The 25,478-nt window shown below is 47.4% G+C and overlaps 1 protein-coding gene across 3 annotated transcripts in view; it reads left to right on the forward strand.

Annotated features, from left to right (window-relative positions):
- FASTKD1 (FAST kinase domains 1) overlaps nucleotides 1-25,478 on the forward strand; it is a 677,639-nt gene that overhangs the window by 636,357 nt on the left and 15,804 nt on the right. For all 3 annotated transcript variants that reach the window (XM_069616163.1, XM_069616165.1, XM_069616164.1), the window contains one exon: nucleotides 6,911-7,025. In XM_069616163.1, the coding sequence (XP_069472264.1) occupies nucleotides 6,911-7,025 (115 nt within the window). The remainder of the gene's footprint in view (nucleotides 1-6,910; nucleotides 7,026-25,478) is intronic.

The following is a 25,478-nucleotide window of genomic DNA, read 5'->3' on the forward strand; positions in this document are numbered from 1 at the left end:
CGGGGGGGATGGGGAGAGTGTTAGGAGGGAAGAAAAGCACTTCAGTCTTGTCAATGTTGAGGGAAAGAAAGTGGGAAGACGTCCAGTTTTTTATGGCCGTGGGGCATGAAGAAAAAGTGTGGTGGAGATCAGCAGTGCAGGAAGAGAAGGATTGGAAGAGTTGGGTGTCATCAGCGTAGAAGTGGTGAGAGATGCCAAAGGAGGAGATGACGGGGGCGAGAAGGGAGGTATAGAGAGAGAAAAGAAAGGGTCCGAGTACAGAACCCTGAGGGACTCCGTAGCTCAGGGGGAAGCTGTTGGAGGTACGACCACCCCAGAGACCGTGAAAGATCGGTTGGAGAGGTAAGAGGAGAGCCAGGAGAGGACAGTGCCTTTGAAGCCAAAGGAGGACAGAGTGCTAAGAAGTAAGGAGTGGTCTACAGTGTCAAACTCTGCAGAGAGGTCAAGGAGGATTAGAAGTGAGGATTGTTTATCGTGGCGTGCAGAGAGGAGAGAATTAAGTACGTAAGTAAGGGCAGTCTCAGTTGAGTGTTTAGGGCGGAACCCAGATTGAGGGGGGGGGGGAGTGGGAGGAGACGAAAGATGAGAGTTGAGAGTAGGCTATGCGCTCAAGGAGCTTAGAGATGAAGGGGAGAAGGGAGATTGGTCTGAAGTTGGAGGTGAGAAGAGGGTTAGCAGAGGGCTTTTTCAGGATAGGGATGATGGTAGCATGTTTGAAAGCAGTGGGAAAGGAGGCAGAGGAGAGATGGATGTTAAAGAAGGTGGTTAGGTAGGGGATGAGGAGTGGGTAGACTTTGGGGATGAGGGAGGTGGGGATGGGATCAGAGGGGGCAGCAGTGGGGTGAGTATTGGACAGAAGATGGGAGACGCAGGCAGGGGTAATAAGAGAGAAAGTGGACATAATAGCTGAGGTGGGAGGGGGGAAGAGGGGAAAAGGAAGGAGAGGAGAGGATGATTTGGCTAAGAGAATTTTGGAAGAGAAGGAGTTGGCAAAATCAGAGGGAGAGAGGGGAGAGTTCATGGAAGGGTCAGAAGTAGGAGGGGAGAGAAGATGTGAGAGGGTCTGGAAGATACGGCGGGGGTGAGAACCTTGTGAGTGTAGGAGGTTAGAGTAGAAGGAGCGCTTGGCAGATGTGAGGCAGGAGTCGTAGAGGGAGAGATAAGAGAAGTAAAAAGATTGGTTAGCCAGAGAAGGGGATTTGAGCCAGCGTCTTTCGAGGCGAGGGAGGAGGCGACGCATTGACTGAAGGTGAGAGGAGAGCCAAGGTTGGGAAGGTTTGCGAGAGGGTGAGAAGGAAGTAAGAGGATAGAGTTGGTTGAGACTGGAGGATATAGAGGAGGACAATGAGGAGAGGGCGTCGTCAGCAGAGACTGATGAGAAGTGAGGGAGAGGGGGAAGGGAGGAGGAGAGTAGGGCATGATCAGAGAGATAGTTGGGGAGAGACGAAACGGGGGAGGAAGAGTGAGATGAAAGAAAGATGAGATTGAGAGTGGAGTCTGAGGAGTTGGTGGGGGGGTTGGGAGTGGAGAGAGGAGATAGGAGTCAAGTAAGGAGAGAAGAGGGGAGGAATGAGATGAGTTAGAGAGAGGGAGGTTGAAGTTGCCAAGGACCGAGAGAGGAGTAGGGGAGGGAGAAATGAGGGAGGGAAGATGATCAAGGTCTTCATAGAAGGAAGAGAGGGGGCCAAGGGTCTGTAAATGATTAAGAAGGAGATAGCGTGAGGGTGAGTAAAGGATTTATAGAGAAATTCAAAGGAGGAGAAGGTGGGAAGAGGTATGGTGGGAGATGAGGAGAGACATTTAGGGTGAAAGAGGAGGCAGATGCCACCTCCGCGACCGGAGGCGTGTGGGATGTGAGAGAAGGAGGAATAAGGGGTGGAGAGAGATGCAGGGACAGTGGAGTTGAAGGGGGGAATCCAGGTCTCCGTGATGAGTCGGAAGAATAGATCAAGAGCCACAGTGGCTTTATTGCAGATGGAACGGGCGTTCCAAAGGGCAATGTTCATGATACTGGAGGGATGGACAGTGGGGGGACGGACAAGATTGGAGCGAGAAGGGATGGTGCGAGGGGGAAGGGGTGTGCATGGGGAGAGGTAAGAGGGGGAGAGGGCATGAGGATGGGCGGAAGGAAAAGGAGGAGGGCGAGGAAGAGGGGGAGGGTGATGGCGGGTGGTCAATGAAGGGAGGGACAGATAGTGTGCATGACAGGAGAAGGATGAGGGTGATTGCTGGTGGCCACACGGCAGAGTAACCACAAATGGAGGAAGTGTGAGGAGGTGTAGCAGGTTCGGTAGAGGGAAGGGTGAGAGGGCAGGGGAGGGTGAGGCAGTAGAGAAGGGAGGGGAGTTACAGCAGAAGAGTGGGAGTCAGGGCAGAGGTGAGAGGTGTTAACAGCAGAGCGTCTGGGGTCGGGTTGGTGAGGGTGGCAGGCTCCTTAGCAAACAGCAGGAGGGCGTAAGAGAAGTGAAGTCGGCAGGATCCAAGGTGAGGATTTGCTGCAAGCCCATGGAGTGATTAGCGAACGATGTGACAGGGTGTGGAAAGTAACGTCACTCGTAACCAGTGGTGCAAGTAGGTTGGGTCGCAAGGTGGTTTACGATAGTGCAGGCGGTCCTTGGTGAGGAGGTGAAGTTAAGCACTGGTGGAGCAGATACGGTAAAGGGGGTGTGCAGGCAGTACAGCTACAGGTGAGTACAGCAGTCTGCGGAAGGGACACTCGGAGGCTGCGGTGGTGCCAGGGATAGTGGGTCAGGGCGATCTGTTGTAGGAGTGAGGCACAGCACCTGGTGGGAGTGGCAGTGGAGGAGATGTCAGGTGCTGCAGGATTGGTAGCAGGCACAGCCTCTGCAGGGGTCCCATGGATGTCAGGGGCTGAGGGCTCTGACTACTGGGCGCAGGAGGAGGCACAGCACCAGCTGGAATGACCAGAACGGGGAGTAGAGAAGAGGGCTGAAGAGGAGGAGTTGACTGGAGCCTCAGATAGCCAGTAGATGGTGCAGCGCTACGGCGCTCATCAGGGGGTGGCCAACGGTAAGCTGTTCCAGGAGGCCTTTTAGGGACAGGTGTCACACTGGTCCCAATGGAGGTGGCCCACTGCTAGGATGAGGCTGCGGCAGGCAAGGCCGCGGCTGTGGGGCTGCCAGCTGCCTCAGCCTGCGGGGCCACGCCGAGTATGATGCACCGGAAGGTGGTAGTGGTTGGAGGCCTTGTCAAGACACAGCGCTTGATGAGAGTGACGGTGGAAGAGATGTCGGGTGCTGCAGGTTCAGCAGCAGGCACGGCCTCAGCAGGGTAACACGGATGTCAGGCTGAAGGCTGTAGCAGCCAAGCACTGGAAGAGGCACAGCACCTGCAAGAATGAGCGGGACGGTGAGCAGAGAGGAGGGCTGGAGAGGAGGGGTAGACTGGAGCCTCTCCATGGTGCAGCGCTACGGTGCTCATCAGGGGGTGGCCAACGGGAGGATGCGGCTCTGGGAGGTTTTGTAGGGGCAGGTGCCTCACTGGTCCCTATGGATGTGGCCCACAGCTTAGGTGCCGGTCGGGTAGGCGCAGCCGCGGCAGTGAGGCTCACTACTGGCTCAGTCCGCGGGCCGCATAGTGTGTGTTGCGCCAGAAGGTGGTGGTAGAAGGAGGCTTCGAAGAGACACAGCACCGTGTTAGGTCGGACGTCGTTGCGGCGCTTCACTAAAGGCTGCCAGCTGCCTCAGCCTGTGGAGTAGCACCAGATGAGATGGGCTGGGTGGAGGTGGTTGGAGGAGGGTTAGTCAGGACTCGGCACCTCACCAAGTCCGGCACAGTTGCAGCGCTGAACGAACCCACTGATTGCTTGTGGAGGAAATTCGTGGAGCAGGTGAGGTCTTGGCTTAGAGTGGAAGTGGTTCACCAGTGTGACTGTGTTTGTGTTGTGAGTAAGGATTGAATGTGAAGTGAATGGTACACGGTGAAAGGAGGGTTTTGAGCAGCTGGTGGGTGGAGGAGTGTAGTAGAAGGTGAGTAGAGAAGTAGCTGGTGGACAAAGGAGTAGTGGAGAGTGAAGGAGGGTAGTAGTGGGAGGAGACGAGTAGTGGGAGGAGATGAGTAGTAGTGTAGAGGAGAGGAGTAGTTACAGAGAATAGGAGTAGTGAAGTAGGGTGGGAGGAGAATTAACATCAACAGGTGGAGGAGAGAACGAGGAGGCGTGAAACATCAGAAGGTCCGAATATTAGTGGGAGGAGTAAGGTGGAGGGTGAGATAGTAAAAGTAGTAGAGAAGAGGTGGGCGTGAGTGAACCCGCATGAATCCACTAAGTGCAAGGCACTATCTCCATTCCCCACTAGAACACTGACTCGTGGATGGAGTAGAGACAGTTAAGAATACCCTGAGGGAGGTTAGATAGCTAGCACTTGGAGAATCGCTCATAGTACAAGAAAGTGATTAGACAGTAGTGGACAACATTCGGTAGTTACAGATGCTGGGAGAAAGACCTGGAGAAGGGAGTAGAGTACGTAGGAGAAAGACACTCAACAATTGTAAGAAAGGAGAAAAGCTAAGAGAGTGAGAACAGGGGTTTGGGGCTGGCAAGGAGTCTGAGAGAGTACAGAAGAGTGAAAAATCAGAACCACTCAAGAAAAAACGAATTGTCAGAAGAAGTTGCAAGAGGCCTCGCGGAAGCTAAGAGATGTGATGAAAGAGTCTGGAACTTGCTGAGCGTTGAGAAGGAGGATGCACACCAAGGAGAGTAAAATAGACCAGGAGAGTGAGGTAGAATATAGAGGCATCCTGTGGAAGAAACTTGTGGCCACAAAGTGCTAGCCACAGTTGTGGCAGTCGATAACCAGCTCCCGGGCCAATTGAGATCTGGCACAGTTATAGCACCATTTGTAGCAACTGTGGGCGCCTCAAGCCTAGACAGTTAAAGGTCCACCTAAGACCTCAGAATCGTCAGCAAGTTGACAACAGTGTGAGCATCATCCATTTCAAGAAGGAAGTGCAAGGGACACTTGAAACACCATTAACTGTGAGCAACTTTAGTTTAACCATCAGGAGGCAAAGCTTAAGGGATGCGAGGGACAGTGCTAGACTGCAGATCTAGAATTACTTCCTTTTGTTTTCATTTACTGAGTCCAACCCAAGCCCTGGGCCCACTTGTGTTATAAAAATACATTTTCTTGTACCCTGTTTTCTGAGCCTGACTGTTATCTGAATTCCCCCAACTGTGACAAAGCACAGACTACACGCAGAATGCGAGGGAACACCAGAAACGTACACGTTCTAAACCCCCAACAGAGACCCCCCCCCCGACACATACATCCAGACAGTTTTCTCTCTGCATATACTGCATATACTCCAACTACACATCAGTTTGTACAGCCGATCCACACCTAATGTGCATGTCTGGAGAAAACGCGCAATACAACCAATTATTTTGTTGTATATGAATCTAACCGTTAGAGAGACACTTGGAAAACACATCACATTCGTGCATCTCACAATAAATGCAGATTGCCAATAGAGAACATTGAAAACGTCAACGGTCAACACCCCTATACAATTATCTCTGACTGTGAATATGCACATATAACCTGCTTCAACCACATTAATTCAAGCTGTAAAAAAATGAACATAACATATATATGCTAAAATAAAAAACTTAATGCGACCAATCGCAACATTGCAATGAAACCAACAATGAGGCACATGCTTAGAAACCCCATATATACACATCACATGAAATGTGCGCATACATAACGCTCGCAACGTACAAACTCAACTCACACAACATACGTTACACTCAAACATTATGCTTGATATGTATGGGACCACAAAGCACAAGCAAGGCATGGACATATGCATATGACCCGTAAGGCTATACACACACTCAGACATATACAACATGTAATACACATGGTTATTATATTTGGCACGTGTGTGCATACATACACACACACACACACACATATACGTTTTACACCCAATGCGCACATGCTCTGAGTAGAGCACGTACGAACACAAAAACCGTGGAATCGGTTAAAAACTATTTTTAGGGCGTAAGTTTACTAGATCTGAAATGTGGTCAGTGAACGTTGGGTAATGCTCTTTTAACTATAATAGTTATATTTAAAGTTATATTTAAACTATAGTTAAAGTGAGTGTTGGTAAGTAGTGGTATATTGTGAGTTAAGGTTCAATTTGTAGTGTGGTGTACATCGTTTGTATTGGGGAAATAATGCATTGGGCCGGAATGTTTGTACCTTAATGTTGGCATACCCAATGTTTGTAAACCTTAAATAGGTCCATTTAGAAGAATATTTTCACTTAGTATTATATTTTTTTATTATGTGTGTTTGTGTGTGATGGGCTTTGGGGATGCAGATGTTGTGCAATTCCATATCCTTACTTGCTTACAGTGCATGTACAGGAATATTTATACATTTTATACATTGTATTTGATTGCTTCAAGTTTGCTCAACATTTTTGTGCCATACACTACTTCAGCTAAAGTCCTAACTGAGTGCCATAAACATTTGAAAATCAAAGTGCTCCATTTTCAGATTTTTTGTGCTAAATAGTGCATTTTTCAGCCTCTATGGAAATCCCCATCGAAAGTTTTTTTTTATTTATTTTTTTTTTTACAGCAATCATTTTCATCTGAAAATATAAATTACATTTTACCAAAATGTATATGATTTAACCCCATCAGTTGCATGGCAAATTTGGTTAACATTTATCAACGAAAATAGAAATGACACAGGAAAACATTTGTAAATGTTCCTATATAAAGTTTGATGAAACTGTAACTATATTGCAGCAGTATAATACATTTATTAAGTGTATGAAATTTGCATTTAGGGGTTATGAAACTAAAAATACTGTTTCTGAATCTCATAATAAACCTGCATTTCCTGATAACCATCTTTTTATTTTCATATAGAGTTGCTTTGGAATTTCTCGATTCAAAAGCCTTTTGCAAAAACTCTACTAATCTCAAGGGAGAATATATAATGAAAAAAAGGCACCTGGAAATCCTGGGATATCATGTGGTACAGGTAGGATGTCCACATCTTTTTTTTCTGTAGACTGTTCAGATTCCAGGTACTCTAATATTTTATTTGTACATACATTACCTTTGTTTGCTGTATTTGTGTGAAACTCTGGGTCTCTTTCTGTTTTGTTCAGTAGCACTTAGCAGTTTTGCCTTTTTATCAACTAAATAACAGAGTGTATCATTGTTGGAAAGCCTTACATCGAGATAATTGAACTACAGACCTCTCAGCAAAACAGAAAAGGTGGTAATGAGCAAGATTGCTTGACTTCAACTATGGCCCCCTTGTTCACAAACTACACACTTATCAAATAACCGTTTTTTCAAAGACTCCTTCAAAAGAGCCTTAGAGAATCTAATTTATGCACATAGGATATTGTTCCCTAGGTACGCAGATGACCTCCAGATCACGTTGCCTCCCAACTAATTTCGCCAAGACATATGCAAGTGTGTTATACCTGCAATATTGCATCCTTGATGAAACCAGGAGAATGACTCCCTTCTCCTGATGTCTGACTGACTGTGTTTTTCCCCCACACAAAGCCATGTGGAATTACTCCCTTCCCCTGGACCACCTTTTCACTTGGTTTTATGACTTCACAATGCCAAGGGAATGACTTTTACCCTGGCCTTCTTTGGCTTTGTTCTCACGCTTGCTTGGCTTTTACTTTCACAGTTCACAACACTAGGAGGAATTACTCCCTTTCCCTGGCCTTTCTCACACTTTTTATCATAGTTCACAACGCCAGGGAGGATGACTCACTTACCATGGTTTTTCTTAGTATATTCGGTATGGCAGACCTGATTCACTCTCCTGCCAGGTACTGCTACAAAGAAGATGACCCCTATTATTCTCCCTTTGCGTTTGAGGGTCACACACTGGAGCGTTCCTCTGATTTGTGTTTGGCAGACCTGCTTCACTCTCCTGCCAGGTACTGCTATGACAAAGATGAGTTACATTTATCTTTTGTGTTTGCGGGTCGCAGGCCTGAGTTTCTCTATGGTTCTTCTGACAGACTTAACTCACTCCTTTGCCAAGTACTGCCACGAGGAAGATGACTCGTAATGATCTTCCCTTTCGTTAAGGGTCCCAGACCCCAGTCTCTGTTTCTTTGTGGATGATTATTAGAGTTCTTTGCAGGGCTTTTCCCTCTTGCCCCTGTGTTGGGAAACGTTTCTTCCTTTCCCCTCCTGTTGCCTCTTGTTTTGCTTTTCTGTCACGTGTAATGGCCCTAGAACCACATACCTTATTTCACAGACCAAACGTTCATGGACTGAGGGAGGCAATAACACACACTTAGACTAATAATTAGAATATAATCAGCTCTTTACAGGCCCTTTTATTCATACAAGATATAAGTATAGGAATAACTCTCGTAGTAGATACAATTGGGTATACATAGACACAGACAAGGATAGCTACAAACAAGGTCTACATGACCGTTAGTGCAGTTGAAGAAGAAAGCTTCATCTCGGCCACTACGACACTACCTAGTCCCAAGGCAGGTAAGCTGAGAGATCACACGTGCTAACAGGGTCTGGAGCAGAACGTCTTCCATCTCAGCGAGACTTCATCACCCGGGGTTCCAATTCTCAATCTACCACCAGGATACCTCTCTCCTTATGGAGAAAAACTCCCTGCCAACATCAGGTTGCCAAACGTCCCCGGCCGAAGGGCAGATAGCAAGCATGGGCAGCAAAGAGCGTAAAAATCAAGTCCGTAGTGGAAAAACCCAGTTTGTCTCCTGCATGCTCGCTCCGAGCACCCCTTATCACTGCACCTGCACAACTCTGACTCCCTTCTTGGCTTGTCCTTGAGCGAACAATACAACAGCTATTCTCCACAGTGAGCTCATCTGCTTCATAATCTAATTGCACCCTTGGCCGAACTCATGTCTGCTAACTGAGCTCACAGAAACATAGATTTTCATTGCTGTTTAGAAATGAATGCCCAAAATGGCCACCCCCCGGCGCCATGTTGTTTTTAACTCATTTTCACACACGCATTACACCTCTGTGACCCTTTGCTACTCCCACGGAATGTCTTCCTGCCGGTCTCAGGATTGTACCTCTCTGTGTTTGGGTTTTCAACGGCTTCTGTGGTTCTCTGGCATCTTGCAGCGGCTCCACAGCTGTTGGTCCCGAGCAGGCTGCGCGTCTTCCTTAGACTGTGCTCTCAGATTCCTGCACTCTCTTGGACCTCTGCTGTGCCTGCTTCTCCCCCGGCCCATCAACATAGGCCTGTATGTGGATGCCTCCACTTCTCGGCCTGTGTCCTGGTCAACAGTCTTTTCTTCCCACACGAACCACTGTCGCGTTCTCTGTTCCTCCAGGCAGAGATTGACAACTCAGCAAGTCTTTCCTTTGTCTTTATTCAGAAAAGCCACTGACAACTAGAATGCTCATTCACATTCTTCAAAGCGCTTTTCATTCCTCTGTGCCTCCTACTCTTCTCAGTACAAATTCTATAAGTCTCTCTAGGGTAGTTCCAACTATTCCTCTTCTTCGTAGTTTCCATATTGATGGGCCTACATTTATACATGGGTTGGCTAGGGATATTACCAATGCGTATATGGTATGGAGGTGTGTAGGGCGTTGGGTGAGGAATGTCATACCACGTTCTCCTCAGATGGTCATCTTTGTCCCCAGAGGGGGGAGTCTCTCCCCATGAGATCCTCCTGCTGTGTACCACCCCCAAGGGGACTATCAGGTAGCGGCCCCACCTCTTTGGCCTCATGGGGAGGGGCTCCCCCTCGGTAGAAGTGACAACATTTAAGGATTCATCACAGATTCCAGTTCAGGGTGCTCCTCTTCAAACACAAGACACTCAGCAGTTGTGCCTGCTTCACTGTGGATACCTCGCATCCCACCTGGCAGCATGGAAGGTTGTGATCTATCTCAGCGGAACACCCACAACCCAGACCTAAAAGGTAGACGGTAACCCAGTAATAGCTTCAAGCCTTCATATGAAAACTCACAAGGACATTGTTGATTTCTCTGGTTTCATAAAATGGCTTCCAGACTCTCTCATTCTCTGTGCCACTTAGGAAATATCTGATTAGCCCCAAAAATGCTACCTTACCAGTCCAAATCATGAATGTTTTAGAAATGCTGTAATTGCATTACTTTCTCAGAAGCAAGCTTGACCTCTAGATATATTGCAGCTATTTGACAGCTGCTTATTTAATCCAGCAGATTTATTTCAGTCCAGTTTTGTATGGATGCCTCAATTCAGGATTTGAGAGCATATCAGTTTTGTCATGAATACACTTTTCTATATTGTGTAGCATAACCTCCACGTGACTAAATCACAGGTGTCATGCACCCTTGTATTGTTAGCATTTCCGCTACAAGATTATGGTTTGCACACAGTGTGTGCACTGAAGAGTCCTTTGCAGTACTTCATCAGACTAAATGTTGTTCCCTCAATGCATCCTGTTCCTAACTCAGTATGCAAAACAGAAATTGGGTTGATGTTGAGGGAGCCAAAGACTCTAGAGCCACTAATATAAAAGGACAACTTTGTTCTTGTAGTTACACATGCAGTAGGCGCAGGCTCAGGCCCCATTAAGAAAGCACTGGTAATGGGCATTCACTGGCACATCTTCTCTTCCAACTGTCACTGTTAGAACATTCTGCATCAAACATGCAGGTAGAACACAGTACAGCAAATTAGGGAGACTAAAGGCACATCACAGAAGTTGGTGTTTATTAATTGAAGAAGTTATTTGAAAAGGTTGTTTTTGACTGGCGTCAGTTTTACATTTTATGTATCCCCTATATTGCTGCTCCAGAGGTTGCTGACAGAATGATCCTTATCCTGTGTAACTCAAGTGTCTAAAAAACATATTTTCAATATTGTTGCTGATGGAAAACAGCCCACTTATTTCTGTACATACTAAATAATTGATAGTTTGTGCAGGCCCTAGCTTCTTCCATCCACAAACAAATTATTGGAAGAGTTCTTTTTCTGGCCCACGATCAGTAGACTGGCGCTATCGAAAGCTATTCATCTGTGTTCAGCAGCATACCATTCAGAGGCTTTTAGTGTATTTAAGCAGCTCATTTTTTGTCTGGGTCAACTACACAGGAACATCACTAAACGAGTACTGAAGACTTTTTTTCCAGTGACCTTTGTATCATCTGCTTTAATGTTCTGTAGATACTCAAAGTAGTTTACATGACGGCTGACAAGAACTGGGAGTGCAGATCCCTACAACACTGCTCAAAATCAGCAATACCCTCTTGTTCCTCTCTTGTCCTAAATCCAATGACCGCTAATCTCTCTGGTGCACATCTTCTGATGAAGAGTCTCACCTGTAAACCAATGCCACATGGCAAACTACTGTTGTGTTCATGCCTCTTCTCATTGACTTTAGCCAACTACTTACCTTTGTTGTATAGGTCACCAGGCTACTACTGCCACTTTTCTGGTGAGCTCGTACATTTGGTTGCTGATCTCCTTATGAAGTTCATTACCTTTTCAGTTTTAGGTGGCTAACTACCGGGTTCTCTCCCATTGAGCCCATTCCTATAAAAATCTCCTCAGTGGCCCTGGTGGACCTCCACATACACGAGCATAGCGGGAGTCCTACTTATAAGACTGGTGCCATAGCAGACTGCAACTGTAAAGTGCATAGAGGCTGACACAAGGGTTTAGTCCTCAAGAAGGTAACGTTTATTTACACAAAACAAATGGTAGATGCATTTGTCAATGATGAATTGTGCGCAAAGAAACGGTCTCTTAAAATGTTCTTGCTTGGGCCCGTACTAGCACCATTCAAGAGGCCAGTTGAATACTTAGGCCTTTGCCTTTGGGTTGCATGTTTTTAAGGGTTCTTAAACCCACTTCGACAGAGTCGCTAATTAATAATTGGCAATGCCTTAAATTCTCTTCCAAGAGTGTGAGATGGAGGGGGATCCTTCTCAGCATTGATTCACTCTCCGAAAACTTTAGGAGTGTGCTTGCAGGTGCTATGTCATATGACACCCTCTCTGGTCCAGGGCTTTGGTCACTGACACTCCCCTTCTTGCTATCACTGACCCTGCCCCTCAGTGAGGTTGCACAGTCTTGTACATTCTTCCAAATGAAATCTACCCTGAACCGGCTTAGTCTTCTGGAACTTCCCTGGCCTCGCTGGCTAAAAGCGGTGGTTGTTCCCCTTCTTCCTCCCTGTTCCCAATCCTCCTCCCCAGTTCTTGACACTCTATCTCCCGTTCTAGCTTTTCTCTGGCCTGCCCAGATTGGCAATGATTCTCTTCCTCTACCAACTCTTCCCTCTGCCTCTCCAGATGGTAACTCACTATCCCACCTCCTCAGTATATCTCTCACCAGATGGTAACTATCGACTTCCAGGCTCCTTTGTTTAACTCTCTCCATATGGTAACCCTCCTACTCGAATATAACATACTCCTTCAAACCTCCACAACAAACACCACCCATCTATGGTCCCAATAGACCTCTTGCTTGGCAGTCTCCTCTGAATACCATCCTCCAGCTCTTTTTTTGCATGCTCCACCCCCTTGGATTGAGCAAGCTGGCTTTTACAATCTGGTCTCATGTTCCCTGGATGGTAATTAGGGTTACATATTGCACCTGTGTAGTGTGCGATGAGCTGGTCTATGATTCGCCCATAAGCGTATAGTAATGTGAGGTTCTGTGTTTTTACCAAACATTTATTTCACTGCAGTTATTTCCCCACACATGTTTTACCAATTTTGTTTTTTTCACACCAAATGAGGGAGAACCGAGAACCCCTCCTTCCACCCACTTCACCTCCCACCCTCTCTCTATCCTGTATTGCCTCACCCAAACCTACCCACTGCATTTTGCAGAGAAAATGTGGTTACAAAAATGTGCATTAAAAATCTGCTGTGCAAATTCTGCAGTAGAAACTCTGGATACCCATGTTGGCTGTAAGGGAGTTGCCCTGAGCATAAACCGAGGCCTGTCCTCCCCAATGGGATTTTGAAATGGAAGTCACAGATGAAATAGCCTGTCCTAGCAGAACTGCCACATGCTTCACTGTCCAATTTAGTGCACATGTAAAAATCTGAAGTTCACTAGCACAGGGCGGAGTTAAAATAAATGCTCACGCATTTTAAGCAAACATAATGAATTAAACAACTAGGAATCCCAAAGGCCATTCCACACAGAGATAAAATGGGATGGGAGTCGCTTGGAGGTATGGGTTTTAGGAGGATAGCGTCTGAGGGAGAGGATCCTTTGTTGCACTGTGGCAAGGAGTAGTAGAGACAGGAATGGAGCTGGAGGAGGCAGAAATGTCTATGCTGGAGGAGGCAGAAAGCAATAACAGTGGAAGTGAAGGAGGAGGTGGAAAGGCAGCCAACAGGAGAGGTGAAGGAGGGAGAAAGAAATGGGATGTGGTGGAACGTCAAGGAAGGAAGGAGAAGAGTGAGCAGGGACAGGAGAACATTATAAAAGAGGAAGTAACAGGAAGTATAAGCAGCCCAAGAACAGGGAAAGTACAAGTAAAAGTTGGTTTACACGCAGAGGCCTTTTGAGTTAGTGGGGGTGAAGGGGGGGCAGACCTCAAGTTTCAGCAGAAAAGGCAGCAAAAGGGGTGAAGCCTTAGAACCCCAGGGTTCAACACATTCCCGAGAGTCTGACGCCTGACCCACGTTCAGACATACATCCCTATGTGGGGCCAGGTTTTCAAAAGACCAAGTAGAGAATAAGCAACATTAGCACCCTGGGCGGGGGAGCCAGCCAATCAGGTGGCTAGGAACGCGGACTGGAAATACCAGTGAAAGCCTGATGGCCGGCTCCCCCGCCCGCCATCTTCGCCCCCACCTGAACCCTGCTATTTCTTAAACCCCCCCCCCATTCCTCCCTGCCTCCTCCAATCCCACTTTTTACAGTGCAGCTTCACTACTGTATTTTGCTAATCTCTTTTGCGGAAACTTGACATGTCCTTCAGGCTTGCGACTTTGTTACTACTTTTAGTAACTTGTTAGCACTTATGGTAACTTTTATCATTGTACAATGCATTTTACAATGCAGTGCAATGGGGTACACTTATTTTTGCCCTCGACTAACACTCAAAGGATTTTTTGTTACTCTAGGGGTGCTGAATGGACAAGCTGGTGACAGCAGTGACTTTTTACCATTTATTGGTGCGTTTAGTTTTAGCCTTACTGTGTTTACCACTTTTGGCTGCTAACTGTGGCTAGTGTCCAAGCATGGCTGTGCCACATGGTTTTTCCCTTGTCCTTTGGCCATCTTTTTTTAAAAAAAATATTTTTATTAATTAATTTCAACCAAACAATACAAACCAAACAGGCAGTGCATATATCAACAGTTCCATTGTACATTGCTTGCTTCTAGCCACTGCTTCCCTTATCCCACCCCCACCCCACCTTACAAGCCTATTACTTTACACATTCTGGTTCTGCGTCCTGTGGTAGGGTCTCTCCTTCCATGGGTTCTGCCGGGTCTCGTATTGACCCAAACCGCTCTGCTATCAATGATTTCCAGCCCATCAGGGACTCTGGCTCCTCCTCCCTCTGCCCCCCCCCCCGCATTGCTCGTTTCTTGCCATACCGTGGTTTCTGCCTCTGCCCATTTCTGCAAATCTTTCCACCACACCTTCACTCTCGGTCTGTGGCATGTCTTCCACCCCATGGCGATTCTCCTCTTTGCAAGCACATATGCCAGATCTTTCAGTTTACCCACAGTAAACAGGCCCACACTGTGTCCACTACAATCTTGACCCCCTTCTCTTCCAGTTTCCGCTTTACGTCGCTCCAAAAGCGTTCAATGACAGGGCATGACCAGAACATATGCACCATACCCACGTTCTCTTCATCACACTTGGGGCATGCTTGCCATCCTGCATTCTCAAACCTTGTTATCCTCTGGGGTGTCATATATGCCCTGTGAGTAATATACAGTTGTATCTGTTTCAATCTCGCATTTCTAGATACCTTTTTGTGATGCCCCTGAGCCCGTTCCCACATCCCGTCCTCCATCTGGACTCCTACTTCCACTTCCCAATCTAGTCTCAACTGTGTGACCTCCTTCCCCACTTCTAACATCAACATCTCATATATTCTAGATATTTCATGGCCCCCTTCCGCTATGTCATATATCATATCTATGGTGGTGTCCGGTTCTTCCGCCAGCACCGTTTCGGGCCATATTCCCTTGATTCTTTGTACCATTATGTGATAATGTACTGGCCCGCGTGCAGCCCAGTTTCTTCCCGCAGCCCCTCAAAGGTAATAATAGAACCCTCCCACCAAATATCACCCATTGTTGCTAATCCAACCGGTTCCCAGTGGTTTCCGATTATCATCCTTAGCTGTTCATCTGCCCCTGTTCATCTGCCCCTGTTAATGCAACCAGTGGTAGCTGCGGAGAGCATGATGACGGGTCCTCCATCATCTGGCATGCCCTACGCCACATCTTACACCCTAGTTACATCATTTTAGGGCGCCCTTTCATTTCTGCCTTGGGTACCCACATCTCTTTCAAATAAAATGGTGCACAATCTCGTCCAAACAGCCTGGATTCAGAGGTCTCCTCATCAGAGAGCCATTTGGCAGCATACTGCAACTGGCTCGCTACATAATAAACCTCATAGTTGGGCAATTTTATCCCTCCTTTTTCGTAGAAATTCTGTAGCTTCCATAGCGCCGCTCTGTTGCGTGTGCCATGCCACAGGAAATCCCTGCACATACTGTTCAGTTTGGTGAAGAACTTCTTAGGTATCAGGTATGGTATGTTCCCAAAGTAGTTCAGGTGCCTAGGCAGGACCACCATCTTGAGCATTGCTCCACGCCCCATCATTGCCAAGGGCAACTTCACCCAAAATCGCATGCAATTTTCAATTTTTTTAATGGCCACCTTCGTGTTGAACCTATGCTCCTCTTCCGCTGTGTGGCTAAGTACCGAAATGTACTGACTGCCCATGGTACCTGCAATATGGGTAACTGCTCCAATGGAATCCCTTTTTACCCACCTAGTGGGAACATGCTAGACTTCTGGGGGTTCACCGCTATACCAGACAAACCTGCATATCTCTCCATTACTTCTAGAATGTATTGGAAATTTTCTTCCGGGTGCCGCAAGTACAACAGCATGTCATTTGCGTATAGGGAGATCAAATGTCGTTCCCCTTTCGCCTCAATGCCTATGGTATCATATTGTTGTCTCAGGTGTATTGCTAGAGGTTCCAGGGCCAGTATGTAGAGCATTGGAGACCACGGACATCCCTGTCTGGTGCCCCTGCGAAGCTGCCATCTTTCCGATATCACTGATCCTGTCTTAACTCTAGCCAGCGGTTCGCTATACAGTATTTCTGCCTACCGTACATATCCAGGCCCCAACCCATAGCACTCCAGGGCTGCCAGCAGCCATGGCCACTTGACTGAATCAAAGGCCTTTATTGCGTCCAAGGACACAATTGCCATTTCACCTGCGTTTTCGCTAGCTCTCTCAATAATTTGTTGGAGTCGTCTATGATTATTAGAGATGTTCCTGTTTGGGACATAACCCGTCTGATCAGGGTGTATTAGTCTACCAATAACCCTCTTCAATCTATTTGCCAAGACAGCCGTCAATATCTTGCTGTCTTGATTCGGCATCGACAAAGGTCGATAGGAGCTGCAGCTGTACCCAGGCTTATTAGGTTTGGGAAGCAGTATTATAATTGCTTCTCTCAGTGACTCTGGCAAGCTTCCCGTCTCAAACGCTTCATTTAGCATTTCTAACAGTGGGGGGAGGACCTCTTCCATGTATACTTTATAAAATTCAACTGGGAGTCCATCTGCCCCCAGGGTCTTGCTAGTAGGTAACTGCCTCACCACCTTCCCCGGTTCTTCTAGGGTAATTGGTGCATCTAGCTCCTCTTTCTCTTCCGCACTTATCTTTGGCAATCCTATATCCTCCAATGTTTCTATTATCGTAGCGCGACTGCTCTTCTCCATATAATAGCTTATAATAGTCTGCAAACTCTTGGTTAACTCCCTCTTGGGTGTCCGCTACGCTACTGTCTTCTCTCATTATGGTCCTGATTGTGACTCTGGGGGTCTCGCTCTTATATAGCCACGCCAAGAGTCTTCCTGGTTTATCACCTCCCGCACGCTGTCTCTCTACATATTTTTTATAATTGAGGTTACACAATCTATCCCAGTACTCCGCGCATTTTTGCTGTAGCATGAGTATCAATTCTAACCTCTCCTCAGTGCCATCTTCGCCCCTTAAAGCCTCTTCTAGTTTCTCCTCCGTTTCTCGTAGATCGGCTAGAATCGCACCTTGTTAGACCTTTAGATTTTGCTATGGCTACCCCTCTCATCACAACTTTGAAGGCTTCCCAGAGTGTTCCTGCCGAGTCCGCACTACCAGTATTCATCTCAAAATAGTTTACAATCTCCTCCCTCATGTCCTCCCTAAAAAAGGGGTCTCTCAGTGCTTCTGCTCGTAGGCGCCATGTCGGAATCCTCGCTCTCGGAGGGGGAGTGTGGGGGGGGGGCATAGTCCAACCTCGTGTGTAACTGCTGCGGGGTGTGAATATTGCCTCTCCTGGGGGTGCCTCATTCTCCATGCATCTTCTAGACCAAAGTCACTCAGAAATGTCTGTAGTGCTTTGGCGGCAGGGACAGGTCTATCCATCTTTCCATCCGATCTATCCACCCTTGGGTTCAGTACGCAGTTAAAGTCCCCTCCCCAAATCACTGCGCTCCCCACACACGTACTCAGATTAGTACACAATGTTCTGATGTACGCCGCTGTGTTCTGGTTCGGGGCGTACGTATTTACTATCCTTATCTCCCTATTTTCCACCAGTCCCCTCAATATAACCATCCTCCCATCTGTCTCAGCTACCTCTTGCAACCGCTGAAATGGGACATGTGGCACCACCCAAATAAGCACACCCCTGCCATAAGCAGAATATGATGAGCCCACCATCACCGCCTTCCACTTCCCAGCAATCGTATCCATTCTCTCCCGTGTCAGGTGGGTCTCTTGAAGTAGTGCAATGTCTATTTTTTGCCTACGCAGATACAACATGACTTTATTTCTCTTTCGATAACCATTGAGCCCCCTTACATTCCATGTAACTACTTTAAGGTCCCCCATGGCTTATTCGAGTTCCATTCTGCAGTCTAAATCTAAGTTCCATTCCATTCTGTATGGGCTCGTTCCCCCCGATTTAAACTCCCCTTACCCAAAAACACACCAAACTCCACGTTCCGCCCCACCCCCTCCCACCGCCCATCCCATCCCCAACATCACCCCCCTCAACTATTGCCTGGATCTCGGGCATCCCCGCATCTAGCTCTTTCCGGCTCTCACCTGTACTCGAAGCTCTGCAGGGTGAGGTTGCGCCCTAGTGGCTAACCTACTGCTACTACTACTATTGCTCGGGGGTAGGGTGCTTTCGTCCTGCCGCTCCTGTTTGCTTCAGTTCAACCACACATTGCTACTCAATTTACGTATTTATACGCGCTGCTATATCCTAGTTCCTTAAGTTCGACACAGTCAAAGGTATCCCAGCCAAATATCAACTTTACTCGGTCGCACCCCTTAATCTTAATCTCTATCATAGTCACTGCTGGGGTGCCCGCTCTGCGTCATATCAATATACATGCAATATCCAAATCACTTATCGTGTTCCTCTTGAGCCTGCTCCGTATCTCGTTCCGGGCAACCCTGAAGGTCCATCCATGTCGTGTCCAAAAAGTACATCTAGCTTTTGTGCAACACTTTCAATTTCACGGGGTACAGAAGCATGTATTTTATTCCAGCCATGCGTAACCTCCTTTTGATTGCCACATAGCTGTACCGTTGCCTCTGGACCAACATTGTATAGTCAGGATACGCTGTGATGGTGCTTGAAGCCCTTTCAATCGTTCCCCCTTTACGAAAGTACTCCAATATCTTCTCGCAATCTTTATAGTTCAGTATCTTTGCGATTATCGCCCGGAGAGCGGCCCCAGGCTTCGGCTTCCTGATAAGGGCTCTGTGTGCACGCTCCACTGCAAATCCTTGCAAGAGTTTTTCGGCCCCTATTTCTTGTAAGAGTAGGTTCTCAATGTAGTCTGTGGGGTCTTGGCCTTCCTCCCCCTCTGGCAGGTCAACCACGTGGATGTTGTTCCTTCTTGCTCTCCCTTCCGCTTCCTCCGCACTATTCTCCAGGTTAGCTACCTGCTGCTTCAGTATGTGAACCTCCTTTGCATTGTTGGTGCTAGTATCCGTGTTGGTTTTCACCGCACTCTCCAGGCTGCTCGTTCTCTCTGCCAACGCCCTAACCTCTTGTCGCAGCAGGGTGACTTCTATTCCTACTGCGTCTGTTTTAGCCTCCAGGGAAGTGCGCAAGTCTGACATCGCTATCACCCATGAGTCTCTTAGCTCCGTAATAGCCGCTAATATCTGGTGATTTTCAGTCGCTATGGTGCTCTCCACCGGTGCTGTCATGCCTTTGGGCACTGTGGTCGCAGGAGATTGTTGCATTTTGGTGAATGCTTCCATTGTGGATTGTTCTTGTTCTTGCTTACGGCCCCTCGCCCTGCCATCTTGCGGCCTCAGTTATGTGTCTGAGGTTGCTTGGTCTCAGGTGTATCAATCCTACTCCTCTGTTTTGATGTGGCACCAGTGTATCGCTCCAGGTCTGGGGCAATGATCCCAGAGGAGCCCCTGTTTAAGCTTGTGTTTGCTGGGCTATTTCCCCAAGTGGGTTGTGTCCTCCCACGTTTCAAATTGTCTTGCTGCATCTTGGAGGCTACTCTTTTCCCTTATCGTGATCACCTAGCTTTTGGGCTCTTTGCGCTCTTCACACCGCTGTCTGTATCTGCAGCAGTCTCTCTTACATCATCAGCAGCTTGAATTCACCCTATATGGCGTGCCTCTCTGTGGTGGCGTCCACTTTTTGGCTGTTTGACTCCTCGGGGGTCATCTGCTTGTCTTCAGCCCACCAGAGTGCCCACAGCTCCCAATATTGTACTCCCTTTGTCTGTAGGAGCACAAGATCACCTCCATCAGTGCCAGCCCAGTGGTCTGTAAATGTGTTCTCCAGTAGCCGTTGCTACAAGGTGCCAGTCTCCGTTATCAGCTGCTGATATTATTAATGAGCAGCCGCCTTTTGCATCAGCTGCCCTTTCTGCTGAAATCACAATGCTCTGTCCTCCAGCTCAACTCACACACGCCTCTGTCTTCTGCGCAGCCGTCCCAAACTCCTACATGCCAGTCCAGGCATCCGCTATTAATGTTGCCCCGCATTCCCGCTACAAAGTATCATGTAGTTCTGGTGCGCGGCGCTTGTTCTCCGCACAAGGAAGCGATCGGATGGCCGCTCCTACTGATCCCTGTCCCACGGCGCCCAGCCGCATCAGCCTCGCGCAGCCAGCTTCCACCGATGGAACTCTCGGGGAGCCCTGCCCGCGCTACAGTATCTCTTCAATTCACCGCTCACAGGCTTGCCGCACCCTGCTGCTCAACGCGAGATGCTCTGCTGGGCGCCCCGTCTGGAGCGAGCTCTTCGCTCACTGCTCACAGCCCAGCTCCATGATTTCAGTGGTCAGGGGTCTCGATGCCTTTGTTGTCCGCCATTTTGTGGGAATATGTACCCACCAAGTCATACGCAGAAAAGCCAATATCTTGAGCATGCCTACCCCGATATGCTTGTCATTTGCTGCTGTCGTGGGGCACACATTCTGACGCCGTTGCTAGTATTTTCAGGAACTCTTAGATCCATTTAAGTGCGTTAACACAGATCGTTGTCGGATCAACAGGAGCTGCTGCACCGGAGCACGTCCTACTCCATGGCTGGTTAGCCACGCCCCCGTCCTTTGGCCATCTTGTTTTTTAGCCTTCTTCCTGGCCTATGAGGCCAGGAAAATCCTTATATGGACTTCCAGTGCCCAGGAAAGCAGATACGTTTGGCAGACTACTGGGAGGGCTATGTGTGTTTGCTGGCAGGATGTGGGCTGAGACTGTCTGGTCCCAATCCACAAACTGGTTTCAGTGTGTCTGAGTTTTATGCTAGTGTTCCCACCAGTGGTCCTGATTGAACCACTGCTGTTGTGTGTGTGGGGGTGGGGGGGCGGGGTGGAAGGGGGTCTGGGGGCTACCTAGCTTTTAGGATAAGAGGACCCCTGCACCCACTCTTGAGAGATCCTGCAGTAACCTGAAGGAGCCAAGACTCCTGTCCAGTTGGAAGATGTGTGAAGAGACCAGAGACCCGTTCGAAGGAAGCCTGGCGACCAACTTCTGCTGCTGTCCTGGTGGAGCCATGTCTTGCTATTGATCCTCAGCAGTCCTGCGAGGGAGCTGCGACCCGTGGACTGGAGGGAACATTCATTCCTGACGTCTGCTCTGTACCCTGGGGAGAATAACCGTCGGAAGTATTCCAGGACCGTCCTGTGGCCGACTAGCCCTGAATTTGGGCTGCCGTGCTGCCGATGTCGCCGTCCTGAGTTGAGGCCTGGAACTTGTGGGATCTTCAGCTTTTCGAACAAGATTTACCTCAGCGAAACCTCAGGGTCGTATCGTCATGGGGGCCGAGATGTAAGGGAAAGTCGAACCATGACAAGTGAGGTTGTTTGCGTTGCTGTGCTGCAGTGACCACCATCTCAAACAGCTTACCCGCGTCGAGTTCAGTCCTGAATCGTGTTTTTCTGCATTCTTCATCCAGAGTCCTTGCACCAGCGAAAGACATTGGCCGGAGATCAGTTTGAACCTGCAACCACTGCGAATCAAGGACTGAGGCTGATGGCAGGTAAAGCAACCTCGCCCTTCTTCCGTTGACCTGCCAAGTCCTGGGAAGAATCGGAGTACGGGGGTTAGGTTACAGTGGTTCTTACTTGCCCCTAAACTCCCTTTAAAAGTTTTCCTAACTTTTATAAAACCTTTGCTATACTTTGGCTTTGCCATTGCTTGCTCGCGCAAGCCTTCCGAAAGTAGGTGACACTACTGTTAGAATAAACTATCCTCTAACCCTTGGAACTGTTCACTGGTCCCCAGAGACCCTACCTTCATTTTTTCATGCATCACAAACTGTGTCAGAACTTTCGTGAACCTTTGGGCATACGGCCCAGACAATTTAGGGAAGGACTTTTGAAGTTAAGGTTAATTCTCTGTGGACCTATAGTACATAAATCGAATCTACACTTTCTTTTACATGAGTTTGATTTGTGTTATGACCTACTCTAGTGGCTGTATATATGTAATCTTTTATTAGTGCTGTGTAATAATTCTACCTGTTAGTAGTCAATAGTGTTATTTGGCCATAACTAATTGTATACATACTGTCTACATGTAATTTGTGATTCCCATTGTGTGTACTCATTGTGGACCCTTTATAAGCTCATCACCCCTTAAGGCTTAGCCTAGACCTCTTGTCACTGCTACCTTGAAGTGATTTGGCTACAGCTCCCAGAGTTGTCCCTCTCAAAATATAGGTTGGCCTTCTATACATCTGTCCACCAGGCCAGAGTTTAGAAAATCGGTCCTAACACCCATATCTTGTTTGAGTGTGATTAGCATTTGATGGTACAGGGTGTCATACGCTGCTGGCAGGTCTAGAATCAGGACAGCAGATAGTTTCTTTGCATCCAGCTTTTCCAGGATGATTTTTCTTTAGCCCAGTAAGTTCGTTTTAGTGCTTCTGGCCAGTCTAAGGTCTGATTGATTATCATGAAAAAGGGTGGTTTGTTTCACCAAGACAAGATCCTCAGTCTGAATTGTGATGAGTAAAAAACCAAACAACAATGTTTAGAATAAAGAGTTTTTCAAAATAAAGACACTGAATATCTTAGAAACACAAATTAATGAAAAAAAGAGATGCATACACTTGAAGAGGCTGCTTATATCACTTATGCAGCCATAAGATACATTATCTTGGGGTCAACATGTTATTTTCTGTTTAAGTCCCATGTCAACAAACAGTCAACCAGTTTCAGCAGGACTATTTATTTTGCTGCCTTCTTCAGGACTAGAAACTACCTTCTGTTGGTAGCTAAACCATTTTTGTCAGTACGCCAGGTATCCACGTGCTTCACTGCTCCTGGGGAGCTGTCTCACTTCCCCGGGTCTCTTTAAAACACTTTAAAACTCCTATGGGTATGAGTCTTCCTTGGGGGGAGGGGGGGCGGGGATGGTGGGCTTTGGGTTCTCCGGTGAACAAAACAACGTAGACCTGGCACGTGGTGTGCTCCCTTGCCAGGACCTTTTCATGTAGCTTCTTTACACACTAGAAACTTGACTTTGCCTAGTATACTCTCCTGCCAGGGCTTTTCTTGTGTGATTCACTTTACAGACTTGGAAACCTGACTTTTCCTTGCATTCACCTTGTTGTATATTTCTCTTATTCACTTTATTTTATCCCAAAGTCATCGGGTCTCAAATTTTCCTTCACCCACTTTGCTTGCTTTCATCTGTCCTTGATAACTTTTGTGGGGTGCCCCTGTGTCCCAGTTTCCCTTCTTGGGGCTCAACGGCTTTCCCTGGCATTCTCCAGCTCTTCCACTGTAAATGGGTTGCAGCATTCCACAGACCAGCTTTCTTTTCACTGGCTTTTTGGTTTTGCTCAGCTGCTCCCACGTCCATTGCCTTGCTGTAGAGCCTTTCTCCGTGTTCAGGTAACTTCGGTACTGCTTCGGTACTGCTGTTCTGCTCTGCCCCTGTTAAGGAAACTTCCCTCTTCTTCCTGTCGCAGCTCTGATACGGCAAACCAGCATCAGCAGTCTTCTTTCCTTCATAGTCCCCCTGAGCCGGCTGGCTCCACGGTCTGCTTTGAGGCTCGGTTGTCCCTCGGTCCGCACTTAGAGGACAAGACGTTCCCAGGTGGCGTCTCTGCTCTCCATGCTGGTTGGAATTTTAAAATGTCACGGCACCTATCACAGGTTTGCTAACACTAGAGCGCATGATATGTTTCTCAGACTCATTGATCTTCATTACTCTGTTCAGTCTCCTCGTCCCAGTATTTCTATACATATGGGAATGATAGGCAGTTCTTGGTAGCTTACTCACGCAGTATTAAAAAATATCATTAGTAGGGCGTGTGGTCTGGAAAAAGGGTTTACTACAGTATGCCATTAAAGCACAAGGAATGGAGGCAACTTCCCTATAAGGGAAGGGGGCTACCATGCCTTGTCCGATATCCATTCCCCCCCCCCATGATGGTCGCCTCCCCCATGTCATCCACCCTCGCATAGCCGTCCCCAGGGTCAGGATCAGGTAGTGGATGCCGTCCCCTGGCCACATGAGGAGAGGTCACCATTGGGGAAAGAAGTTGTCACAGCATCGGATTCTTCACATTAGCAAGAGGGATTCAAGCTAGACAGAGACTTGAAGTCCTTTTCACTTATTTAAATTACTAGTGGTTCCTATTTCCACTGTTTATTTACAACATTCTTTGTTTGCAGACTTTACTACCCAGTGTTGTATAAAAATGCACATTGCAATTTAAATTTAAAATGTACAACTCCTTTATTGATCCCTGTCTGTGAGGCTGTTACTAAATAGGAGATGCTTTTTTCATGTGAGTAGGAAACATTTTGGAAAAAAGGGAAACGGGCGGAAAGAGTATACCTCTGAGGTGTGCACTTACCAGGAAGAAATGCTACAGTCTTTCATGATTTGGATGTTAATGGCTAACTGTGGTATTAGGACTGGTCAGAGTTGCCAGTGAGTGGGATGAAAATCTACTCAATAAAGGGTAGTTTGGGTCGGAAGGGAAAGGCCTGCTACTGTTGTGTCATTGATTAAGGGGAATTTACATTGGTGGGAATCCGTTTTGACTCCAATTACTATTTGGCAACTGTTGCATGGGCATCTATTATAAAATTAGCATAGCAATCTTGTGGATGTTGAGACTGATGCCACCCAAAGAAGCGAGTGACCAGCTAGATGCAGCGAAGATGTTACTAAGACACTTTAGCCAAGAACCAATAAGTCAAAACAAGTAATGGCTTTGTGAGGGGCTAGCATAGCAACGGTGCAGCGAACTACGGAGCTGAGACTAGATGAAGCATAATGGTGGATGAAAGTCAGTTGCTTAAATAGACACACAGTAATGATAATGGCACAGTAAAAAAATATTCAGCATATATATATATATATATATCTCTGAAAATTGGCAGAGAGGAGAGTTACTAGCTTGACCAATATACCCTGGTATTCGGCCAATCCGGGTGGCCCAGAAATTGCAACCGTAAAGTGGGGGCTATATATATTTAACCATAGCAGTGCACAGGTGTGGAGTGGTGAAATACAAGTTGAACATAAAGAGGGCTATTATTAATAATGGCAAGACAGCGGAACGTTTAGCCTGAATGAAGGAGTTGCGTGGGTGTGTCGTTGTAGAACTGGTGCGAGATGAGGGGACTAGCAAGTGCAGAGGTTGAGAGTGTGTTGAATGCCGCCACCGGCAGTGTAGGTAAGTAGACCTGGATGAAAGCCCAAAAAAAGGGAGAGCAAGTACCCAGCTGTAGG

Source organism: Ambystoma mexicanum, chromosome 9, assembly GCF_040938575.1.
Source record: "Ambystoma mexicanum isolate Mex_15411 chromosome 9, UKY_AmexF1_1, whole genome shotgun sequence".
NCBI classification, from domain to species: Eukaryota; Metazoa; Chordata; class Amphibia; order Caudata; family Ambystomatidae; genus Ambystoma; species Ambystoma mexicanum.